General features: G+C 29.5%; 1 protein-coding gene across 3 annotated transcripts; it reads left to right on the top strand.

Moving 5' to 3' along the window:
- Positions 1–10: 10 nt before the first annotated feature.
- On the top strand, positions 11–22,351 carry LOC127735443 (dynein intermediate chain 2, ciliary-like). 3 transcript variants are annotated; one of them, XM_052245603.1, is made up of 21 exons: positions 11–163; positions 5,090–5,137; positions 7,591–7,647; positions 8,276–8,323; positions 9,008–9,088; positions 9,898–10,024; positions 11,712–11,800; positions 12,159–12,290; positions 12,623–12,724; positions 13,656–13,718; positions 15,079–15,162; positions 15,419–15,503; positions 15,837–15,998; positions 16,770–17,011; positions 17,835–17,924; positions 19,066–19,153; positions 19,669–19,942; positions 20,643–20,742; positions 21,231–21,364; positions 21,672–21,723; positions 21,954–22,351. In XM_052245603.1, exons 1-21 carry the CDS (start codon positions 131–133, stop codon positions 22,068–22,070), a joined length of 2,208 nt encoding a protein of 735 aa, XP_052101563.1. In that variant the 5' UTR covers positions 11–130; the 3' UTR covers positions 22,071–22,351. The 3 variants fall into 3 exon arrangements, with proteins under 3 accessions (XP_052101563.1, XP_052101562.1, XP_052101564.1); XM_052245602.1 differs by lacking the exon at positions 5,090–5,137 and adding an exon at positions 5,203–5,253; XM_052245604.1 differs by lacking the exons at positions 5,090–5,137; positions 13,656–13,718 and adding an exon at positions 5,203–5,253.
- Positions 22,352–23,242: the final 891 nt, after the last annotated feature.

Below are 23,242 nucleotides of genomic sequence, written 5' to 3' on the forward strand. Positions count from 1 at the left end.
GTAAATCTCGTTCCTTGTACGCCTGCGCAATTACCCTAGCAACAACAACGCCATTGTTCGGTGGATACACGTTATTTGTCTGAATTTATTGGTGTATTTGCTGGATTTGGTACATTAGTTATCATTTAAAATGCCACCAAAACAACCAGCAAAGGGGAAGCAGGTTTGTTAAATACACATACATCGAATACACGTTTTTATTAGACATTTTCATTTTGTATAAAAAATGTGTTGAACAAAAACTCCAATTTCCAAAGCTTAAAATTAAAAAAAGAAGTAGATGCACATGCTTAACCACAAGTCTAGCAGCCCAGGCTTGTAAAATTGCTTTTGGCTCTGTAAAAATCATTTCTACAGACCAACAGAAAAGAAAAGAAATTCTAAAAATTGAGCTCTGTAATAAGTGATTAAGTGCATGGGCCTGTACTAGCTGTAGCTTCAAGAGTTTTAAATATCTTGGACTGCAATAACTATTGTTAAGATTTTACCGCAACTTACAACACACAAATTTTCCTTTGATGAGAAACCTTTGCAAAGTAACAAATCTACTTGGGTCCTGGTGACTCTCGTCATAAACTGCATTATCACAATTATGTCTTATAAATTGGTGGTGTCAATGTTACGGAATTAAGTGACTAAGTGTTTCATTGTTGAAACCTGTATGGAGACCTAACGAAATTGAATACAGTCTTTTTGGTGAATTTGTGTGTTCGGGTTACTGTTTCATTGAAATTTGAAAACTTCTCCTTTTCATATTCAGTCAATCAGTAGACTGTAAAAGAAGCAACATTCAGTTACTTATTTTAGTATTATTGACACCATACAATTGATAGACATAATAAAAGTCCTTAAATAACACTGCAGGTAAGTAATTAAACTGATTGAAAAGAAGATTGAAATAGCAGTGTTAGATAACAATATTGGGGTCTTACCAGCTTACACTGGTCATATACTTATTCTTGCAGTGTGTACATTGTATCTACATGTATCTGCTTAAATAACAGCATGAATAATAATTGCTAATGTTGCTGTCAATTTTGACTTAAAGAGTTTCTGGTTATAGACTTTCCTACTGGCATTACTGCAGACTAGTACATAGAATTATAAAGAGAATTTGTGTAACAAAGTTCTACTGGTTCAGTATAAACATTAAAATAAAACATAACAAAACATAACCTTAGGCAACTGAATATCAATATAAAAAGGTTATTTAAACATTTAAATTCTAAGCTATGAAATAAGGAGGATAATTTGCTGAAATGGTCAGGTAAGGGGATAGAATGAAAAAAAGAGTTGATAAAATTAATGTGACCACATACTATTCTGATTTTAGTGTATCTATCTAGTCTTGAAAGTTAGCATGTCTTGTTTATTTTCAAAAGATAAAATATCAATGCTTTTAAATTAACAGTTTAAGGAAAATTTAAGTTTAATTCATATTTGATGTTTTGACAATTCAGATCATCTATAATTAGATATACATTTCAAGTATTAATATAGTTAGTTTATAATAATCTGTCTTTGTTAATAAATTCTGCACATACATATATTATAAAAGAAGGTAATTTTTATCATTATCATTTATGGACTACATGGATGATGTAGTTATTTTAGTCAAATGTATCACACAATATTTTGTTAATTATATTGAAAAAAAGGAGACCTAGATTGCTACATACATACATTCTGTTGGAGGAAAGAAAAAGTTTTTATGTTTACAGCAATTCAGTCTTAAATAGAAGGAATTATTGAGGTCAAAATAACTTAATACCTTGTTAATACATGTATATGATAAATTGATAGTTAGACCTTCAGGCTTCAGCTCGTATTAAAGAAAAACAAGTGGGTAATTGAGAACAATTGCCAGTTCAAATATTGTACATACATGTACATGTTAATTGATTACTGATTTAATGAAATTTCATTTACTGTAAATTCAGAAATTAAATAATGCATGCATTTATTATTGCAAATCGCTGATTACTGGTAAAAATGCAAGATGTGATTGAAAAAATTTTGTAGAGGAAAAGCACTACTGAAATAATGAATACAGTGTTATTTATTATCAAACCTGATACTGTTACATTTTGCGCATTAATTAAAACATTCCAATAATTTCTAAATTTACAGTATTTTATTTTGTTTGTGTTATTGCAGCTAAAGCTGTTACTGGACAAAGAATTTTGATCTTTCTTTAGATTTATATATTAATAATATACTGTAAATTCAGAAATTATTGCGAGGTTTTTATTATTGCGAAAAATGCGACAGAGTTGTAAACGCAATAATTTAAAGTCGCACTTTGAAATATTTTATATGAATTAAACAGGATTTTTCTCAAAATCGTAAAAATTAAAATCGCATTAAAGTCTAAAATGACAAAATCGCAATAATAAATGCACGCAATAATTTCTGAATTTACAGTAGCTGATGCCTATAGTCATTTCTTACAGTGGCAATTTGCTCTCTTTCTCTAAAATACATAAATATGCTTATATCTATCTGTCTGCTTCATCTCACTATTCTACCAGCTTAAAAGACATTGCATGAATACCTGTTGCCTATATTATGCCTTCAATCTGTATTATATATAACCACCATCTTAATGTACCTGCATGCACTTGAAACCAAATAGAAGTAATTTTTATGTCAATTTTGAATTCTTGATTCCTTAATTATGCTCTTGGTCACTAATAACAGCATGAATTTACTGTACTGTTAGTTCATAAATTTTTTTATACATAAAATCTTCAATCTTTGCCTAAAGCACATACTGTTCTTCCTATGAAGCACAAACATTGTTTTATATATATATATAATTACTTTTTTTTTACTATAACCAAATATTACATCTTGAAAATATTTTTAACTGAAATCACAGAGCCTTTTTTAAGGGTTAGGGACTAAAGATAAAAATATGTTCTTTGGACTGTCAAAAAAGCCAAAATGTTTTGTCCCATGAATTTCAAAAGTGATGCTTAAATTAAAAATTTTAGACCTTATTTAAATTTTGAACATATTCCCTGCTCTGTGTCTCATTAAAGGTACTTGACCATTTTTGCTTGTGTTGTATTTTTAATCAAACTAAGTATTTTTCAAGGTCTGTTAATTAATAAACTACTATTGTAAAATATTTTTAGGTCAATGAGTAACATCAAATAGTCTAGGATAGGATATCAAACAAACACATATTTATTCCCTGATTTATTTTGTATTAACATTCTAAAAGTGATGCTGCATAAATACATGTACACCAAAACCATATGTTTAAACCATACCACTTTGACTATAAAACAACAACAAATCTGTCAATTTTAAAGTATCAGCATTAATCTACAACAATAATATGATATTATCCATCATTTTATGGGAAATGTGGTCATTTTAACTTTGCCCATAACGTTCTTAAATTAATACCTTTGGAACTGTTTTTTGTTCAAGTCCATTTCTGAGAAACTTATGATTTAATGACATTCTGGTGCATCTGACCTATATTTCATGCATGAGTGACTAATCTGTTGGGGTAAGTTTTACAGAAACCAGTGTTGATTTTAAGTATTGCCCATATTAAAAGTAGAAAACAATTTAAAAACACTTGTTTCACCATGATCTACCTGGTTACTGCTTTAACCCTTACATTCTGACTTTTGGTTTCTTTCACAATTTATTCTATATGAAAAACATTCATAACTAAAATATACGGATATTTCTAATATATTATAAAACAAAGATTTAACATTTATGTAATTTTGAACTACATTGGTACGCCTGTTTAAAATTTTGAATAAGGTCTCAGTCTGAGTGGTTGCTTTTTTTTTTTGAATTATAAGTTCTCATCCTGATAACTGTTTCTTAGTAGAAAAATTTCCATTTTAATCGTAAATCTGACAAATTTTCAGAAAAATGATATGCATCAATATTTTAACTGCTATTAATCAATCAGTCAGTGTGACTAATTCTTAACTTGTGTTTTATATTTCAATGCAACAAATGTTATCAATTAGTCTTTGCAGAGTCCGATAAAAAAAATTCCTGTATGATTCAAGGGAGATTTGGAGTACCATCAATTTAAAAGCAAAAAAACTACACAATGAATTATTCAAAGTTGGCCTTATGGCCAGGCTATTATTTATAACAATAATTTTAACACTGGTGATACTGTCATGTGAAATAATTCATTGTCATGCACATGAGGACAAAGGATGTCTTTGTTTTGTTGTAATTTAATAAAAACACAAATTGTTAACTACAGTAAAAAAACTCATCTTTTAAATGAAACCATGTTAAAAGAAGCACAGGTACCTTGCAAAAATTTTTATCTTTTAAATGGTTATGACATGATATATATACGGAAAGAGTTCCAACTGTAATACATTATTGTGTTCTTTTAGTATGGTGGGGGTGTCATATGGAACTCTTACCCTTCTTTTTTATATAGGGAACATAAATATTTTTATATTAAAACATACATCAGAAGATTTTTCAACAAATAAAATTTCACTTAATTGAGACCCTTTTTTTTTTTTTTTATCTGAAACAGTGATTAAATATAAAACAAGCACAGCTACTCCTAAATGTATTTTGTGTAAATTTTTATGTCAAAAACTAAAATACTGACTTTTTCTAATCAGGTTAATTACAGCCAGGGAACTATATTTACATGTATTAACTGCAGCTGATCATTCCTAGACAATTATTTTGAAAAAGCGATTCCATTAATAATACACAGAAATAAAAAGAAATGGAAAAGAACGTAATAGAAGGATGAAAATACTTGTAATATATATGTTTAATTGGAATCAATGACCTTTCCAATGACCCCATTACATGCATTATATGTTTTTAGTCATCTTTGTAATGAGATAGATTTTTTTTCAATCTAAGAATAAAAAATTGAGAAAACAATCGGTATAAGAAATTATTTATTTTAACTAAAATGGGTTGTGCACAAAAATAGTGATTTGTTTGACTGAACCAACTTTCACTACATTTAAAATCTGTCCACAAAAGTGTAACAGTTTTTCCCCACAATACACCTTGAAGGCTAAATGTAATGCACAATCATGCATGTCTACTGTTTTCTATACAGGCTGGTGGAATGAGTGATATCATGGCCCGCAGAAGGACCAGGATTAAGGTGAGTCGATGTGATTATAAAGTTATACATAAATAATTGATTTTATACAATTTTGAATTCTTTAGGCAGCTGCCAAGTCCAAGCAAACAAAAGGACCAGGTATTCTTCACAAAAAGGTAAAAAGTGTTTTGTTGTTTGTTTTTAATAGGTTTGTTATATTCATTTCTTTGGTTGCAAATTGGTTGTAAATGTTTCTGCTTTATTATGTACCACAGATTTTAATATTTTATTTTGTGGCTAATGTAATGTGTTATGGTAAGGTGGTGGTAGATTTAAAGTAGCTTCATTTTTTCATTCATTTCATTTGGGAATTTTTGGTGCTGATTTCTTGTATCATTTTGGTCTGGTCTTTTGCAATGTTAACATAGATATTGTGGGCATTTTTGTAATTATTTTTTAATTTGGTTTTAATGGTATAATTCATAGCTATAACAATTGGAAATTTGTTCTCCAATATGAAAAATTCTTAAATTTATGTAGATGAAACCTTTACAATCAGAGTCCATTGGTCCAGAACTCATAGAATCTGTCTGGACTTATCATTGTCTAAAAAGGCCATCAAGATATTGTACAATGTTGTATCAGCTGAGCCCAGTTATCAATTGATAGCAAAATTAATGAAAATTTGATGTAACTTCCTTGCTTTTTTTGTCATGGAGAGAATTTAGCAATTATATTTTTTCTTCTCATTGTTGGACTCACCATGGCCAAAAATGGCTAATCAATGACTTATAGTTAGAACCCTGATTATTTAACAAATTAAGGAAGGAACTTTTTATTCGGTTTCTGATAACAAAGGGGAAAGAAACTTTACTTAGGACCATAAACATGTGGCACTTTGAAGACACTATAGGCTATTTATTTTAGAAAAGTCATTGACACAGTTGCAAGCTAGTTAATATCAATTATGTGCTTTAGTACATTTTTGTTTGGTTTTGCACATATTCATTTTTCATGTTTATAGATAATAATATGGTATTATATATTATTATACCTTACATATATCATAAACAATTCTATTGGGTAACGCGTTATCACGTGACATGGAATAATTCATCAGTTAATTTTCATTTAATTGCAAGGAAGGACGAATAACCCTAAAAATTTACACCAGCGATGAATTACCCTATTATTCATCGATGAATAACCTTTTGAGTTCTTGATTTGTACACGAGTTATCTCCCATGAAAATGACGTCACAGACATTAGAAAACAAAATGGCAACGTTCAACTTCAAGTTACAGGAAGCCCATCAAGTGACGAAGAAACAAGGCTTTGGAAATGCATCTAGTGCCAAGGATATCTCTAATAAAAGGTCCTTTTCATGGCCATCAATATTTCACAAAAAGTTTCTACCTTTGTTGTATATATGAGAAATTCACAAATTTATTTTCAAACGTTTTCTTGTGTTAGTTACGATACTGTACAATAGGTTACATGCTTTTTTCAATGTTTCAAAAGACCCTTCCACTGTTAATTCGGTAAAATAAAACAATTGTGGCCGCATAGAAGCGATGAATATCCAAAATTGTCAACCCTAAAAAATTATTTCACTTCGGGCTGCACCCTCATTTGAATAACCTTGTTTGGTTTTCCCGTTTGAATGGTTTAACACTAGTAATTTTTGGGGCCCTTTATAGCTTGCTGTGCGGTGTGAGCTAAGGCTCCGTGTTGAAGACCGTACTTTGACCTATAATGGTTTACTTTTATAAATTGTGACTTCTTATATCTATTGTCCTGTTGACAATTTTGGATATTCACCTTTTCTACGGGCCATAATTGTATATTATCTTCATGCAGTCCATCCAAGCAAAAATCATAATAAATTCAATTTGCCTCATTCAATTTTTACACTGTAATGTTTGCATCTATGAGGACAGAACTTTCTCTTTAAGTTTAAATTTTGGTGATTAATGATGTTCCACAGTTATGGAACTTAAAAAGCTTGATAAATTATTGACAAAGCCAAGATTATTGAACACAAGCTCTCATATTTTGAAGATTTTCCAAATTAATGGTCCTGGTTAATGGACTTTGGTTAATTTTTTTTTTAACAATTTTTTTGAAAATTTGTTGTTATGGGACTTGACTGTTTAATATAAGGATAATGATTGCATTCACGACACAGCAGTTTATTGAAAAAAGATCAGAAGAATCACTGAAAAAAGAGAAACAAAACTCTCCAGAGTTACAAGTCAATCATATAACTTTTGAATATATATATATATGGTAATATACTCACTTTAATTGATAACCAATTTGTTTAAATTTTATTTGTTACTTAGGCTGTGAATAATAAATAAAAATAAAAAGTTATATTATATAATCAATATAGTTTTGATGTTCTACTTTCAATAGTTTGCACCATATTTGATGTGATTGTTATAGAAATGATTTTTTTTAATAATTTTATCATCCATTTGATAATTTGACCCTCCTGTTTTATATTCTAGGATGGAGATGACATGACAGATATAGGAGATGGTACTGAGGCTGAAGATTGGATGCAGGTAAATATTTAATATTTCAATCTCGTTTATAAAATATCTATAAAGCCATATTATATGTCAATTGTTTGGTATTGAACATATCTTTTGTCCTATTCAGCTGTTAATCATGTTCACATTTTGTCATGCTACTTTTAATATGCTTTAAGATGAATGTATATGGGATGATGGAAAACAATTTAAAATTTTGTTGGTCCGTTTTCTTCTGTAGATTAGTCTTCAAGAGTTATTGGTCCATACTTACGTATCATGCATGATGGCATGGCATTAAATGCATGTCTTCATCTCCCTGTCCATTTATTTCTGGAAGGACTCTAACTAAATAAGTCATGAGCAGTTGTTGGCTACCTGTTTTATTAAATCCAAAGGGTTTTTTCCACAAATTCTCTGTCATTACATTCTAGTACAGAATTGCCTGAGATAGAAAGAAAAAGGTGTATGACAATTTTTTTGCAAGTTTTCACATTCTTTTACACTTTCAATTTGTTGCTAAATTAGAAGTTTGTTTATAAGTGCCTTATTTTAGGATCATTTAAAAAAAAATCAGCCCATTGTAAGCATAATCAATACATCCCAAAAGAAAGCAATTAAAACTCTTTTATACTTATTTTATGTCTCTTGTATTTTCCAGCACAAAAATCTAGTCAAACCTGAGGACCAGTTAGATTTAAATGAAGGTGTAAGTATTCATAGCAGATTAGAAATATAAACAAGTTATCATAGAAATACTCTAGATGCTACAATCTATAGTTTTAACATTATTACCAACCCCTTTAAAGGAGTTAAAGGATTTGGGAGTTTAATTTTAGATAGTGCAATTTAACTTTTTTGTAAAAGATAGGAAATCAACATTAAAAAGCAATGTCATAGAAAATGTTAAATATAGATATCTATGAATTTAAAGGAGAATAATTCTAAAAAAAAATTCTAAAAATGTCATGCAAACTGTTTAACTTTGCGATATGAAAATAAATAAAAAAAATGTATAACAGAAACTATTGACAGTTAAATACAATAGATGAGAAAAGGGAATGTAGGAATTTTCACATTAAAACTTATTTTTGATTTGTAATTCATGTAACTGCAATTAATAATTTCTTAATAACGTAATATAAATTATACATTTGTAATATAAAAAGTTATGAAATTGCTAAAAAAAAAAACACTTTGAACAATTAAATATTTTATCTTACAAATTTCAAAAAAGTAATGTAAAATCATGAAAATATTGTCTTTAATGCATTTATATGCATAATAATATTTTTTTAAATTAAATGCAAACTGATGAAATATCATGCTTAACATAAAATAGCATATGATAAAACTGAACTTAAATAATAACTTTTTTGTTTTCTCTCTACAGCAACTGAAGGAAGAGTTCACCAGAATTCTAACTGCAAACAATCCACATGCACCACAGAATATTGTTAGATACAGCTTCAAGGTATAGTTTCAAATGAAATATCACATACAGTGCTGCCTCATTGTACCACCCCTTTGTAAAGTCTACTATTCCAAATTGTATGTAATTTGCAAATAACGTTCTGAATAATATGCAACCAGTCTTATTGCCACAATTTAGCTTGTTCCCAAAAAAGACAGTATAATGATTATAATTAAGAAATAAATTTCCTGTCATGGGTTATGAAGACATCAAATGGCAGAAAATGTTTAAGTTGCACAAAATCTTGGCCATTTGCCTCGCATATCTAAAAAATATAGAGCACCGTCCTTAATGAAAAAAATGTAATAATACAGGAAGTGTATTTTGTGTTCATAAGCTCACTTGGGAGAAAAACCATAATTTGGGCCACACTTTGATGTATATTGGTTTCACTAAAATGTTTCTAGCATTATCCTATATTTCATGATTTGAATGATGTCACAGTCAAATTTTGTCGTCAGACCTAAGATCCATTGTTACAGGTTTCATACAATTTATTTTTATGAATTCAGAGGGCAACTTTAATCTCACATTGTACCATTTCATTTGACTGGTCAAATGTATAATTTTTTATATCAAACAAGTTAGGTTTTATGTATATTATCTATACCTCATTTTTTTTTTACTCAACAAACCTATTGATTGAAAGTTCCTGTATTTCTATACAAGAAGATAATTTCTTACATTACCCAGTATATGCTTTAAAAGAATGCAGAAATATGATTAATAATTGAACAATAGTTGATATTCAGAAAAAGATACCAGTAAGTTTAATTGTTCTCATGTTATTTTATACATTTTGTTAACAGGAAAGGCAGTATAAACAAACTTCAAGTGTTGATCAATTAGCCATCCATTTCGCCCTTGATGGTAACATGATTCATAAAGAATCAGATGAAGCTAAAAGGCAAAGAGCAAGACTTGGAATTCCAGAAGGTAAATTATTCACACTACAAAAAAAGAAACCATGTAAAATAGATTATTGTCATTCCTGTGGTATGAATGCCAAAAAAGAATAGCATATACTGAAAAATATGTAGAAAAAAACCCATTAAAATATATAGTTGTTTAATATATAACATAATTATTCAGAAGCATAAAGATGTCATATGACAGTATCTTCCATATTACCAAAAATACAGAGATATTTTGATAGTTTTATTTGTTTGAAGTATTTCCTGAAATCACAATAATTAATCACACATTTGTATCCATTGTTTAACAATCACAATAATTAATTACACATTTGTATCCATTGTTCAACAATCACAATAATTAATCACACATTTGTATCCATTGTTAAACAAAAGCAATAATAAAAGCACCCAAATATTAAGATTTAAAATATGAAGCTTGCAAAGTATTTTTGTCCTGTTTCTTGCCTAGTAAAAATGAAATATTTACGCATGACAATGTATCTTTATTATCTTTTTACGGTACGTAGCCTCTTAAATCTATTATATGGAAAATATTTTTGGCAAATAGCACATTTTTTGGCTTGGGGTGAAAAGAAATCATTTGAAATACACCTGTGGTGTAAACCTTTTTTCAAAAACTCAGGAACTAGGAGTTATTTTCTGTTTGTCATCTTCAATCACATTGACATTATGTTTTAAGGACTTTTACTAGTCCAAATAATTATGACGTCTTGAAAGGCTATTTTAATTTATTTCTATGACGCCTTCCTATGACGTCATAACGCTGAAGTCATTTTTTTCGTCTGGACTTTCAGAGAGAATTTTGGGGGGAACTTTGAGACCCAATTTTGGCATGAAATCTTCATTTACAATTGGAAATTTTTGCAAAGATACAAAGTCTCACCTATTGTGTGCTTATTGGTGCAAAATATTTCCAGAAATATCCCAAAGAAATGATAAAATAAGACATGATTCCATTTGAGGTTGTCAAATATTTATTTTGTTTTCAAAATGGTTTCCCCGAATTTCCAAAATATGTCATTTCCGGCGAATATAAAATATCAAAATCGTTTATTTAATGAACCAGAATTTCCGGAATGTTCGATTTATATTATTCGGAAATTTGATGCTGCCAAATTTTACCAAGTTTGATATTTTATATTTGCTGGAAGTGACGTATCTAGGAAATTCTGGGAAATCATTTTGAAAACAAAATAAATGTTTGCCCACCTCAAATGGAATCGTATCTTGTTTTATCATTTCTTTTGGACATTTCTGGAAATATTTAGCCCCAATAAGCATACAAAAGGTGAGACTTTGTATCTTTGCAAAAATTTCTAACTGTTAATGAAGATTTCATGCCAAAATTGGGTCTCAAAGTTCCCCCCAAAATTCTCTCTCAAAATCCAGATGGAAAAAATGGCTTCAGCGTTATGACGTTGTAGGAAGGCGTCACAGAAAAAAATTAAAATAGCCTTTCAAGACGTCATAATTATTTGGGCTAGACTTTTACCTGATTTCTTTCCATGGGAATATATCTTATATTTAAGGACATGACATGATATCTAAGAAAAATATGAACAAAATTGTGAAAATAGCACGATACAAGATTATAAGGTGGTGTGGGAGTGATCATGGAATAAAGGGACAATAAGTAAATTTATTTTTTTTGTATTGAAATAACCAAATCTCATTTGTACTTTTAGCTGTACCAAGTGAACATGCAGGAAGTGAAGGAGGGGAGGCCACTCCAGCAGCAGGAGCAGCAGAGGGGGAAGAACAGGCTAAAGAAGAAGTAGGTTCCAAACAATTTTTGTCAACATCAGGAATTATTTTATGAATTATAATCACTAATCTCTTATTTTTTTCTCAAAAATGTCATCAGATAAATTTTTAAATATTTTCTCAATAATTTTTTTCAGGAATAGGTAGATGGTAACATTCCTTATAAATTAATAACAAAATTTTTTTTTTTAAATTTAAATTTTTTTCCAACATTGTGTCATGCATTTGCTCAGTAAGTACATGATAAGTAATTTTTCAATGCTTATTCATAGAAATAAATTTCTCAGTGGCAAACAATTTTTTAATAAACCTTTAAAAGATAGTATTTTTAATGAGATATATACTTCACAATTTTATTTATTTTCCAGGCAGCTGAAGAAGCTAAGGACGGGGCAGCAACTCCAGCTCCAGCTGAAGGTGAATCTACTGGATCCAAAAAATTGACAAATCAGTTCAACTATAGTGAAAGAGCATCACAGACATACAACAATCCATACAGGGTTAGTTATATAGTAAAAAGCCTTTAGCTGAACTTCTGTTAAAGTTTTGAATATCCCCCTTCTTGTGATTTTAGTAAATGTCTGTTATTAAATTTGGATTGTCTTGCATTTATAAAGTTTATGTTCACTGGTTTGTGGTTTTAATTATTACTTTATTAATTCTTGTGTCTTTCAAAGGGAGAAAAGTAGAAAATAACAACTTCTGAACACTTGTTTAAATCTTTCAAGAACATTTCTGTTTCATTTCTTACAACAATTAATTTTTTTTTACTCTGGATCAATTCTGAATAAGATATGATATTTAGTTAAGTGAAAAAAAAATTCTTTCATAGGAAAGGGGAACTGCCACAGAGCCACCACCAAGAGCCACATTTTCTGGTAATGTTACACAATGGGATATATTTGATGCATACCAAGAAGACTTTGAAAAACAAGTAAGTCAATAAACCATTGAACCGTCAGGATCTGATGTGTGATTTCATAGATGTGTATCTAATTATTTTGATATCACTTGATTTAAAAAATAACTTCTTTTCTCTTCTATCTTCAGGAAGTCAGAGGTTTTATTTTTTATACTTTTTTATATGGTTGTGTAGTTTAGAAGTCACTTATTATATATGTCAAGATTTTGGTACATGTATATTTTAACTATTAATACAATTTGTTCAAGCAAAATCTCAAAAATGGAAACTGACATTTAAGACCATGCACATAATAATATTGTTTGTAAGTCATTATAATTAATCTGACTTGGACATTTCAGAGATTGCAGATAACAAATTACTAAATCCATTATGTTGAATGTTTTATGTAATTGGAAAAGGATCAGTGATTGTTGTGATGTCATTTTTTTTTTTATTATTTAAGATTTTCATCATCATGCACCAAAGATAAATAAGTTCACATCAAGAAAAAGATTTTATCTTTTAAATTTGCTGTGTGACCATTTTTGTACCAGAAACAAACTTATAATAGCTTAGGGCTGTTCCATAAAACCATACATGTGACCCAGGGATAATAATTTGAGTTCACCATGTTAGGACTCTGGAGGATGTGAAATTTTTTTCTTTGTCTAAACTGATAAGTTTAAAATGGATGTGTCCAAAATTGATTCTATGGGAGGCTACTCTATTGTTGAAGTACTGTCCCTGGGTAATGGAACAGCCCTTAAGGTGACCTGTTAAATCATTATTCAAACTTTGGTTAAGTACCAGGTTAAGAAACAGGATGAAAGAAAACTGTATAAAATATGAATAAACATATATACAGTAAAAATCATGATTATAAGTAGCCAGCTCTTACATGTCAAGGTATTGAAAAGTTTCCTTCTATTTATAAATATTCATACTCGAATATATATTTTAGATGGAAACATTAAGAGAAAAGCAAGCATATAAACCACCGACCGCTTTCCAGCAGATTGTTCAAGTAATTTCTCAGCAGTTTGCAAAAAAATAGTTTTAAATATTTAGTGTAAATGAACTGCCTGCATCATAGATAAACCATACATACTATGTCACCATATTTAGTCTTGCCTATTGGTTCTTATTTAGGCAAAGGGTGATATAATTGCATGGCAATCATACACAAAAATTAACATGTGAAATTAGTGTATTACATCAAATAGAAATTAACTGCATGAACTGACTAATCAAATTTAGATTTTCAACTGGTAATTTACAGAAATCCAACCTCAGAAAGACAGTTCTAGTTTCACTGATGACCCTTAAACCATTTGTTTCTACTATTGTAAAAATCAGAAATTTTAATACTAATAAAACTCTACTTTAATGTTAATTAGTAACTTTTAAAAGTGATAAAACCCATTTAAATTTTACTGTAGAAAAATTGTTAGTATTCCATTACATTTATTATCATTGATTAATAGATACCGGTAGTTTTTTTTTACATCACAATAGAGAAGTGTAGTATTTAAATAGCACAATATATTGGGTTATGCCACATATGGCAACTTCATACTAACAGTATTACTCTAGAGCACGAAGATAGAGGGTTAATTCTATAGTAAGGGCCATTCCATTTAAGTTTACCACCTGGGGGACGCGCATTTAACAATAAGAATGTTGGTTTGGGATAGCTGGACCTTTTCTATACATGTACATTCAAGTCTAATCAATAAGCTTGTCCAATAAGTGTGTACTAAATTTTTAATGATTGAGTTTGTAGGGGGAGATATGGCTTTTTTTAGGGAGGCTTCTGTCCTAGATCTCTTGTAGAATAAAAAAAATTGTGGTCATCATCATATTTAAGCTATCAATAGTTTTTGTTTTTTGGTTTCAGGGGGGGGGGGGGGGGGTGGCAGGGAAAAATAGATGTTCTCTTCTACGGATATATTTAAATGGAATATCCCTCAACAATTATATGAATTTTATATCTTGGGTTATTTATATATTTTAAAGATTTCATGATTCTTCTGTTCAGTTTAATACTGCCTACTTTCAAACTCATTTTTTTAATAATTTCCTGATGCATACATTTCTGCAGCCAGATGTAAAATTTGGCCACATTTTTATAATATAATCAAAGATGTATTTGTTTAATCCAAAGTGATCTTTAAATAACAGTAAGCAATGTGTATTTTCATTAGCAATGGGAGATAACTCTTTGTGTTCAGTTTATTGAAAGCTGAACATTCTGGTGATCTTTATTTATTTTAATGGTACTTTGAAAAAATTAAAAAATGGAATATGTTTAAAAAATTTGAATTTACAATTATAAAGATATATTTATATGTAATTGTGTTAATATTTGACTTATAAATTCTCAGGAGAAGAGCAAAGAGAAGAAAGTTGTACCTGGTAGAAGGGAGGAAGAGAAAACTAGGAAGAAGTTAACAATTACTGAAACTCAGGTGGGTTGTTTAAGATTTGTCTTTCAACTTAAATAATATTATATAATTTTTTTGGAAGATTTTGTTTCCCATCTTGTGCAAGATATTAGTTATAATCGTAATAATATTTAAAAAGATTCACTTGATAAGTAAATTATTAGCAATTATAAGACGTTGTAACTAATACATTAATAAGTCGTTTTAGACATATAAGATAAGATTAGAAATGTTATAAGTCAACATAATTTAAACACCATTTTGAACTACACTTTTACAGGGAGAAGATATATCTCGGTTAAATAAAGCATCCAAGATTGTAGAGAGAATGGTCAACCAGAATACATTTGATGATATTGCTCAAGGTTTGTATTACCAAATATTCTGACTTGATATTGTATTCTGTAAAATATGTACTTACAAAAAAGGAAGGAAATTTGATCATATTAGTGTAAACAACTAAAAGCTAGAATGTTTAATTTCATAAAGTATATTGTCTCATTAAAAACCTAATTAAAACATAGGATTTTATTGCTACTGGTAATGAACTGAATTAATCATTCTCAATGAATCTGGGATAATAAATTTCTTGTTACATGTATTTGCTATATCATTGTCCTGAAAAAAATAAAGGTGAAGTACTTAATTGAAACTTGCTGTAGAATTCTATATTGTCTAACCATTTTATACTTTTTCAGATTTCAAGTATTGGGAAGATCCATCAGATGAATACAGAGAGAACGAGGGAACGCTGTTACCTCTGTGGAGATTTACATACGAGAAAGCTAAGAAGTTGGCAGTCACCTCACTCTGTTGGAATCCAAAATACAAGGATTTATTTGCTGTTTCTTTTGGTTCTTGTAAGTTTCAGTGTGAAAGATATCAAACTTTCTTTAATAAATTGCTCACACTCAGGGTAAATTTTTCAACATATAGCTTGTATAAAATTTTTAATTGAAGATTTTTTTTATTATCTGCTTTTCTGTTGATTAGAAGAATATTTCAGTTTTTATTGTCAGATTATTTCTATACTTAAATTCTTTATGAAATAATTTATGCTTGTATTATTCTGCTTTAAGTGCGGACCACTTTTGGTGGATTTCAGTGCAAAAAAGTGATTATTTATATACTTTAAAAAATGTTTCTAATCAGAGCATCATTTCAGACAAAATAATTAAAAATGCTATCACAATGCCATACAATTTCTGCATGTATTAACATTGAATTATGTGGCTCATTGCGAGAAATGTAAGTTCAAATAAGATACAATTGAAATAATGATTACTGTAAGTTCAGAAATTATTGCGATGTTTTTATTATTGCGAAAAATGTGACAGGGTTGTAATCGCAATAATTTAAACTCGCATTTTGGATTTTTTTTATATGAATGAAGTGGAATTTTCTCAGTATCGCAAAAATAATAATCGCATTTTGGTTTAAAATGACAAAATCGCAATAATAAAGGCACGCAATAATTTCTGAATTTACAGTATGTCAATGAAATTATAATTTACTTTATCCATTTATGTGTATGTTGTTGTCTTAAATAGAAACAGAACTACATACACCAAAATATTTTTAAACTATCTGCAAGTGTGACATTTCATTTTTATCATGTTCCAAATTTTCAGACGATTTCATGAAACAAGGAAATGGTATGATCTTGTTCAACAGTATGAAGAACCCATCCTTCCCTGAATTTGTTTATGAAACAGACAGTGGTGTTATGTGTTTAGACTTACACCCAGAACACCCCTATCTGATAGCTGTTGGATTTTATGACGGTAGTGTAGGCATCTTCAATGTGGAGAGAAAAGAACCTGTTCATAGGTGTACTGCTAAAAATGGAAAACATACAGACCCTGTCTGGCAGGTATGTTCTAATGGCTAATACTGGAAAGTATGTCATAGAAATATAACTGTAAATTCAGAAACTATTGCAATGCTTTAATACTTTTCAATTATCAAATTAGACTAAATGATGCCATTGATTTAACTTTAGATATATTGACAGACTTTGAATTTTTCAATATGCTGAATGAACTAAAATGTTGACATCACACTTTTCTCAAGTACTTTTGGATATTCTTTAAATTTAAGAGTGAGAGCATGCTTAACAGGTCAACATGTGTGCAACTAAACTTGTTGATGAATTTTTTAAACAAAAATTGGAAATTAATTTTTGTTTCATCAGGAAGGCAAATCTGAATCTGAATACATAAATTATAAGAGTGAGGATTTCCAACAATTTACAGCTTTTTAGTTATTCATTAAATGAAAAAGACATATTTTAGAATATTTTTTATAGAATATAGAGGGGCCTGATGGGTTATTTTTGTTCTTCGTGATCTGCGCATTTTCGCTATCGTGATCCGTTTTTCTACAGATTTTTTTTTTTTTTTTTATATTTTCGTGATCCGTGATCATGGTAATTTATTTTCTGTGAATCGTGATTGACAACAAAATCAACTCGTGAATCGTGATTGACAACAAAATCAACTCGTGAATTGTGATTGACAAAAAAATCAACTCGTGAATCGTGATGAGACCCCCCATCAGGCCCCTCAATATAGTATTTGGAGGAGTTAAAAGAACAAGGTTTGTAGATTATATGGTAATAAATTACCTTGAACTTCTGTAAAATCTATATTGATGATGTTTTTTATATTTATTATAACTGATTATTGTCATAACAGGTACGCTGGCAGGCAGATGACTTAGAAAACAATCACAATTTTTACTCTGTGTCTTCAGATGGAAGAATTGTACACTGGACTATAATCAAGGTAATTATCATATTTTGTAAATAAATACTTTTACAGAATTCAAGAATCATAAAAGAGAATATATGTGTACAAAAGAAAAATAAACTATTACAATTCAAAAACAAGCAAAAAAAGAGGATTTGCCTTTTGAAAGGCTAGATTTTCCAATACCTTTCATCATTGTAATATTCTTCAAAATGGGAAAATTTGGTTTTTTATGAAGAAGCATTCAACATTGTCTGAGGAACAACTTATGGCTGCTTATTAGTTCCCTACGAAGTTGAAGGGGACTTTAGGTTTGCACTCTCTCTGTCTGTCTGTCTGTCTGTCCCTCAGTCCGGCAAATCAGTTTTCCACACTTTTTTATTCATGTTTTAAGATATTGATTAGAAATTTGGTATACAGTTTTATTATGACAAGTTACAGATCAAGTTCAAATTATGTTTCAGTATGATGATTTTGTGTAGAGTTATGGTCCTTGGACATAGAAAATTCAATCAAATAATCAGTTTTCCGCTCTTTTTTTGGTCATGCTTGAAGATATTGATTTAATAATTGGTATATAGTTTTATTATGACAAGTTACAGATCAAGTTCGAATTATGTTCGGGTCTGATGATTTTGTGTAGAGTTATGGTCCTTGGACATAGAAAATTCAATCAAAAAATCAGTTTTCCGCTCTTTTTTTTGTCATGCTTGAAGATATTGATTTAATAATTGGTATATAGTTTTATCATGACAAGTTACAGATCAATTTGAATTTTGTTCCAGTCTGATGATTTTGTGAGGAGTTATGGTCCTTGGACTTAGAAAATTCACTCAAATAATCAGTTTTCCACACTTTTTTCCTCATGCTTGAAGATATTGACTTAATATTTGTTATAAAGTTCGCACCATGACAAGTTATAGATTAAGTTAGCATTTTGTTCCAGTACAATGAGTTCTTAACCGGAAGGGGACTATGTATTGCCATGCAATACTCTCAGAATGCTTGTTCTAATTTAGAAGTTTAAAACTGCATTCCTATATATATATTGATATTAAAACCAAAAAACCAATCTAGATGAGCATTACATTGACAAACTTATAGATGCAGCAACTTCACATGATGATTATGCTTTAACTCATAAAACAGCTTGATTAATAATGTATTTATTTGACAGAATGAGTTGACATACCAGGATGTGATCTGTTTAACTTTACCTGACACAACTGCTGAAGGTCCTGATGGTACAAAAGTTAATACTGTTGGTATGTTTATATAAACTACTATTAGAAAGCATTATTTGGTAAAATGTGCAAACATATATTATTGGGGGGGGGGGGGGGGGGGGGGGGGGGGGAGGTTTTTATTATAACATTTTGACTGTAAAACTTTCATTTTCAATACCTTTAAGTTAGTTATTAATAGGTTTTAATTGTTGAATATGCAAAAAGAAACATTTTCAGCTGTTTTCTGCTCTTTGGTCAGGTTGTTGGTTCTTTGGCACATTCTCTATTCTATTGATTTTTAGCAGCATGTGCAAAAAAAAGCATAAAATTTCATAAATTCCAATATTTTTAGTTCAAATAGGTACTAATTTTTACCCTGATTTCCACTATTATGAAGAGTGCAAATTTGACTTCAGTAATTCTAAGTGTTATATGGCAGTTTTAATCTGTTTTCTTATTTCTCATTTCTCATAAACATTCAGCAATGTCTAACATGTTCTAATGTAGCCATCATGTTTTGCAATGTTTGAAATTTACTTTTTTTTTTTCCTCAGGTTGTGGTACAGCCTTTGACTTCCATAGAAAGAATGATTACTTGTTTTTGGTGGGCACTGAGGAGGGCAAGATCCACATGTGTTCTAAAGCCTATACCAGTCAGTTCCTTGATTCAGTTGATGCCCACAATATGGCCGTATATAAAGTACGATGGAATCCATACCATCCAAACATTTATGTTACCTGTAGTGCTGATTGGACTGTCAAAATATGGGAGATGAGCAGTAAAACCAGCATAGACAAATCTGATACTTCTAATGATGCTAATTCAAGGTAACATAGGCAGAGAAAATAATCTTTATTAGTACAACCTTTAAGGGTGTCATTAAAATTTAGCCTACACATTTCTTTTTTTAGCAATAATTGCACAAAAATGGTGAATAACAGGCTTAAACAACACAAAAACAATTTAAATAAAATTACAAACATGTTGCACAAAAATAACCATATACCCAAGCTACAAATATAAAGTAATTTCAATATTAAAAAGTTAAAAAATTACCCTTTTTTTTGTCTGATAAATAGTCCTTTTGTTGATTACCTGTATCACTGTTGGAATTAATGGGAGCTAGATGTTCATGTGACAACCTTCTGAAAATATGCTTGGAAATGATCAGATCAAAGGAACTGTGCTTTTATATCAGTTCTTCATCTTCACATGATTAACTAGAAAATCTTAAACAATGAGCTAAATATCTCATACTTTCTTAATTTAATATTCAACATTATGTGCTAGTAGGTTTATAATGGGAGCAATTTATAAATTACATAAAAACTTTTATATAAAACTAATCATTAACTGCCTGAAAACACAAAAGAGATTTAACACAAACATTTAGGAAGATATATAGTACCATTAAGATATATGGACAATAAGATGGACTGATATATGATATTTTACCTTATGGTAGACTTAATCCATTAATATTTTATATTATTTTTGGGATGTTACAATTTATTTTTTTACTTTCAGAAAACCATTATTTACTTTTGATTTGAACAACTCTGTTGGTGATGTAGCCTGGGCACCATACTCTTCAACTGTTTTTGCTGCTGTTACTGCTGATGGAAAAGTATGTATATAAGACAAAGCAAAGATGTATCTGTTTCCTGCCTTCTGACAGACCCTATCCTATGTTTCAATGTCGACCCTCAAAATTTTATTGCTTTGCCTAAAAGTTATTTAAGAAATTGTGTGATATGTTGTTAAAGAACACTTATTATCCTATTTCCTCTTACTTATTTTAAATTTGTAATTAAATTTTTAAAAATCCAATGAAAAAATTGTCATAACACTGAGAATGGCAAAGGTTCCATTGTGCATGCTCAAATTGCTGTATGTGTAGTGTAAATTTGGATCGGTCTTTGGGCAAACATGATTTTTCCAGATTTTGTCAATAAGAAATATTAAAATAAATCATGCAGTTTCATTTTGGAAAATTAAACAAAAATATTATTTTCAGAGGTTGATATAATTAAATTTTAAACGCTTTGAGTAGAAACAATTAAAAGATGTGGTTTTCATTACAGTAAGTCATATGTTTTGCTTTTTCTATTTCAGGTGTTTGTATATGACTTGCATATCAATAAATATGAACCATTATGTGAACAGATGGTAGCTCAGAAGAAGAAGACCAAATTAACCCATATAGAATTTAATCCAGTTTATCCAATGGTTATAGTTGGAGATGATAGGTTTGTTAATCTCACTTTTTGCTAATGAATGAAACATTGAATTGAGTGTTGAAATAAATAATATGTATAAAAAAAAGATAGGTAAGGGAGATAATTGAAGACCCAATGTGGTAAGAAATTATTTTTATTCAGAGATCTGATTAGTACAGTATATTAACAGTTAATAAATAATTATGTACTAGTATCTCTTTTTTTATGGTGGGAAAACATTTCAGTTCACTTGAAAATGTTTTCATATAAATCATATATATATATACCATGTTATTCAGTGACATATTTTTTTATCAATGTTGTATTTACTTTGCAGAGGAAATGTAACCAGCTTGAAATTGTCACCAAATTTGAGAAAAATGCCAAAGGTATGTCAGTTTGAAACTTTGATATAATATATTAGATATAAAATATATTTTGATATGATTAAAACTGCATCTAGTTGATTTACTTGTCTAGAAATTATTTAAAAAAAAATATTACAAATAAAAAAAATAACTATGATACTAGTGAGAGAAAAGCAATGGCAGCATCCTTACAGAGGTTCTTTTGCTTTATTTTGTATTCCAGTTTAATATTAATTTTTTTTGCATTTTAGGAAAAGAAAGGAGCAGCACCAATAGATCCAAAACAGAGAGAAGAAAATGAAATTGCCAAATTAGAAAAGCTGTTGTCTATGGTGAGAGAACCACCAGTAGATTCAGTGAAAAAGTAAATTCAGTGAACGTGACTTTATAGATAAGAAATGAACCCAAAGTGACACCCGTCCAGTGAAAATGACATTTCACTTTTTTAAGAAAAGCATGTTATAAATGATTGTTATTGACTTTTTGTTTGTTTTAAATGTTTGAATGACTGCTTGAATTTTGAAAATGTGAGCAAATGTGATAACTATTTAATTGATGCATTTTTTACTCTAATGTATATAAAATTTACAAAACTGTTCATATTATGAAACAAATATAAATTTATTAAATTGTTTTGATATTTATCAAACTGTTTTCTTTGTATATTTTGTAGTGTAGTGTCTGAATGTGAAAAATGAAAATATTTGTTGTTGACAATGTTATATTTCATTTGTTCATGGGCCCACAAATTTCTGTGCCTTTGAAACAAAGGTGGCTTGATTTCTGATTAACCTAAAAAATTAATGAGGTTTAAATCCACATACAAAAATGTTTACATGTACATTTTGGTAACTATAAGTTGTTGGTTTATTGTCACAGTACATTTACCTCATACCTCCTTATGTTTCTGTTTACATACTCAGTATGCATCAACTTTCATGTACGTCTATGGAGTCAAAGGTGTGTATAAGACCGGAGGAATACAAGATGTGGACTTACTCAGATGAGATATCAACTAGACAACACAAGTAAAGCCAAAAGATGTCTAGATATGAACATAGTGGCTGCAGGAATCTCAAGTTGTTTTATTATGTCATATTTTAAAGTTTTTTTGTTATTTGAAGAACTTGGTGTTTGTTTTTGATAGTTTTCTTTCAATTATTTCACAACTGTTTTAGACTTGGGATGATTAGATCTTGAAATATTAAAAGATAGCTTCCATTTTCAGAAACTGTACGTTTAACTCTTGATGTCTTTGTGCTGTTTGTGTTTACTGGTTGCTGTCTGATTGATTTATACCTCACATTTCATTTTATTTATATTCAACTTTAAAAAAGTATTAAAAGAATGTCAATCTGTAAGTCTTGAGTCTAGAAAACTTGTGAATAAAGTCAACAGGACTTATCAATGGAGATGTCAGTTTCTTCCCCCCCCCCCCCCCCCCGACCCCCATCTTCCCCCCCAAAAAAGTAGAATGTACAGACACTGTACCATTATATCAGATTTTGTATAAGGTGTCCCTGTAAGTTACTTTTTTACT

Source organism: Mytilus californianus, unplaced genomic scaffold, assembly GCF_021869535.1.
Source record: "Mytilus californianus isolate M0D057914Y unplaced genomic scaffold, xbMytCali1.0.p SCAF_3, whole genome shotgun sequence".
Lineage (NCBI taxonomy): Eukaryota > Metazoa > Mollusca > Bivalvia > Mytilida > Mytilidae > Mytilus > Mytilus californianus.

What these genes read in the sequence shown, in the direction of transcription:
- LOC127735443 (XM_052245602.1), top strand. Translation starts at nt 131, where the DNA reads ATGCCACCAAAACAACCAGCAAAGGGGAAGCAG. An exon ending in AGTTAGATTTAAATGAAGGT is followed by an intron (nt 8,324 to 9,007) that starts GTAAGTATTCAT and finishes TTCTCTCTACAG; the next exon opens with CAACTGAAGGAAGAGTTCAC. An exon ending in AAGAAGACTTTGAAAAACAA is followed by an intron (nt 12,725 to 13,655) that starts GTAAGTCAATAA and finishes TATATATTTTAG; the next exon opens with ATGGAAACATTAAGAGAAAA.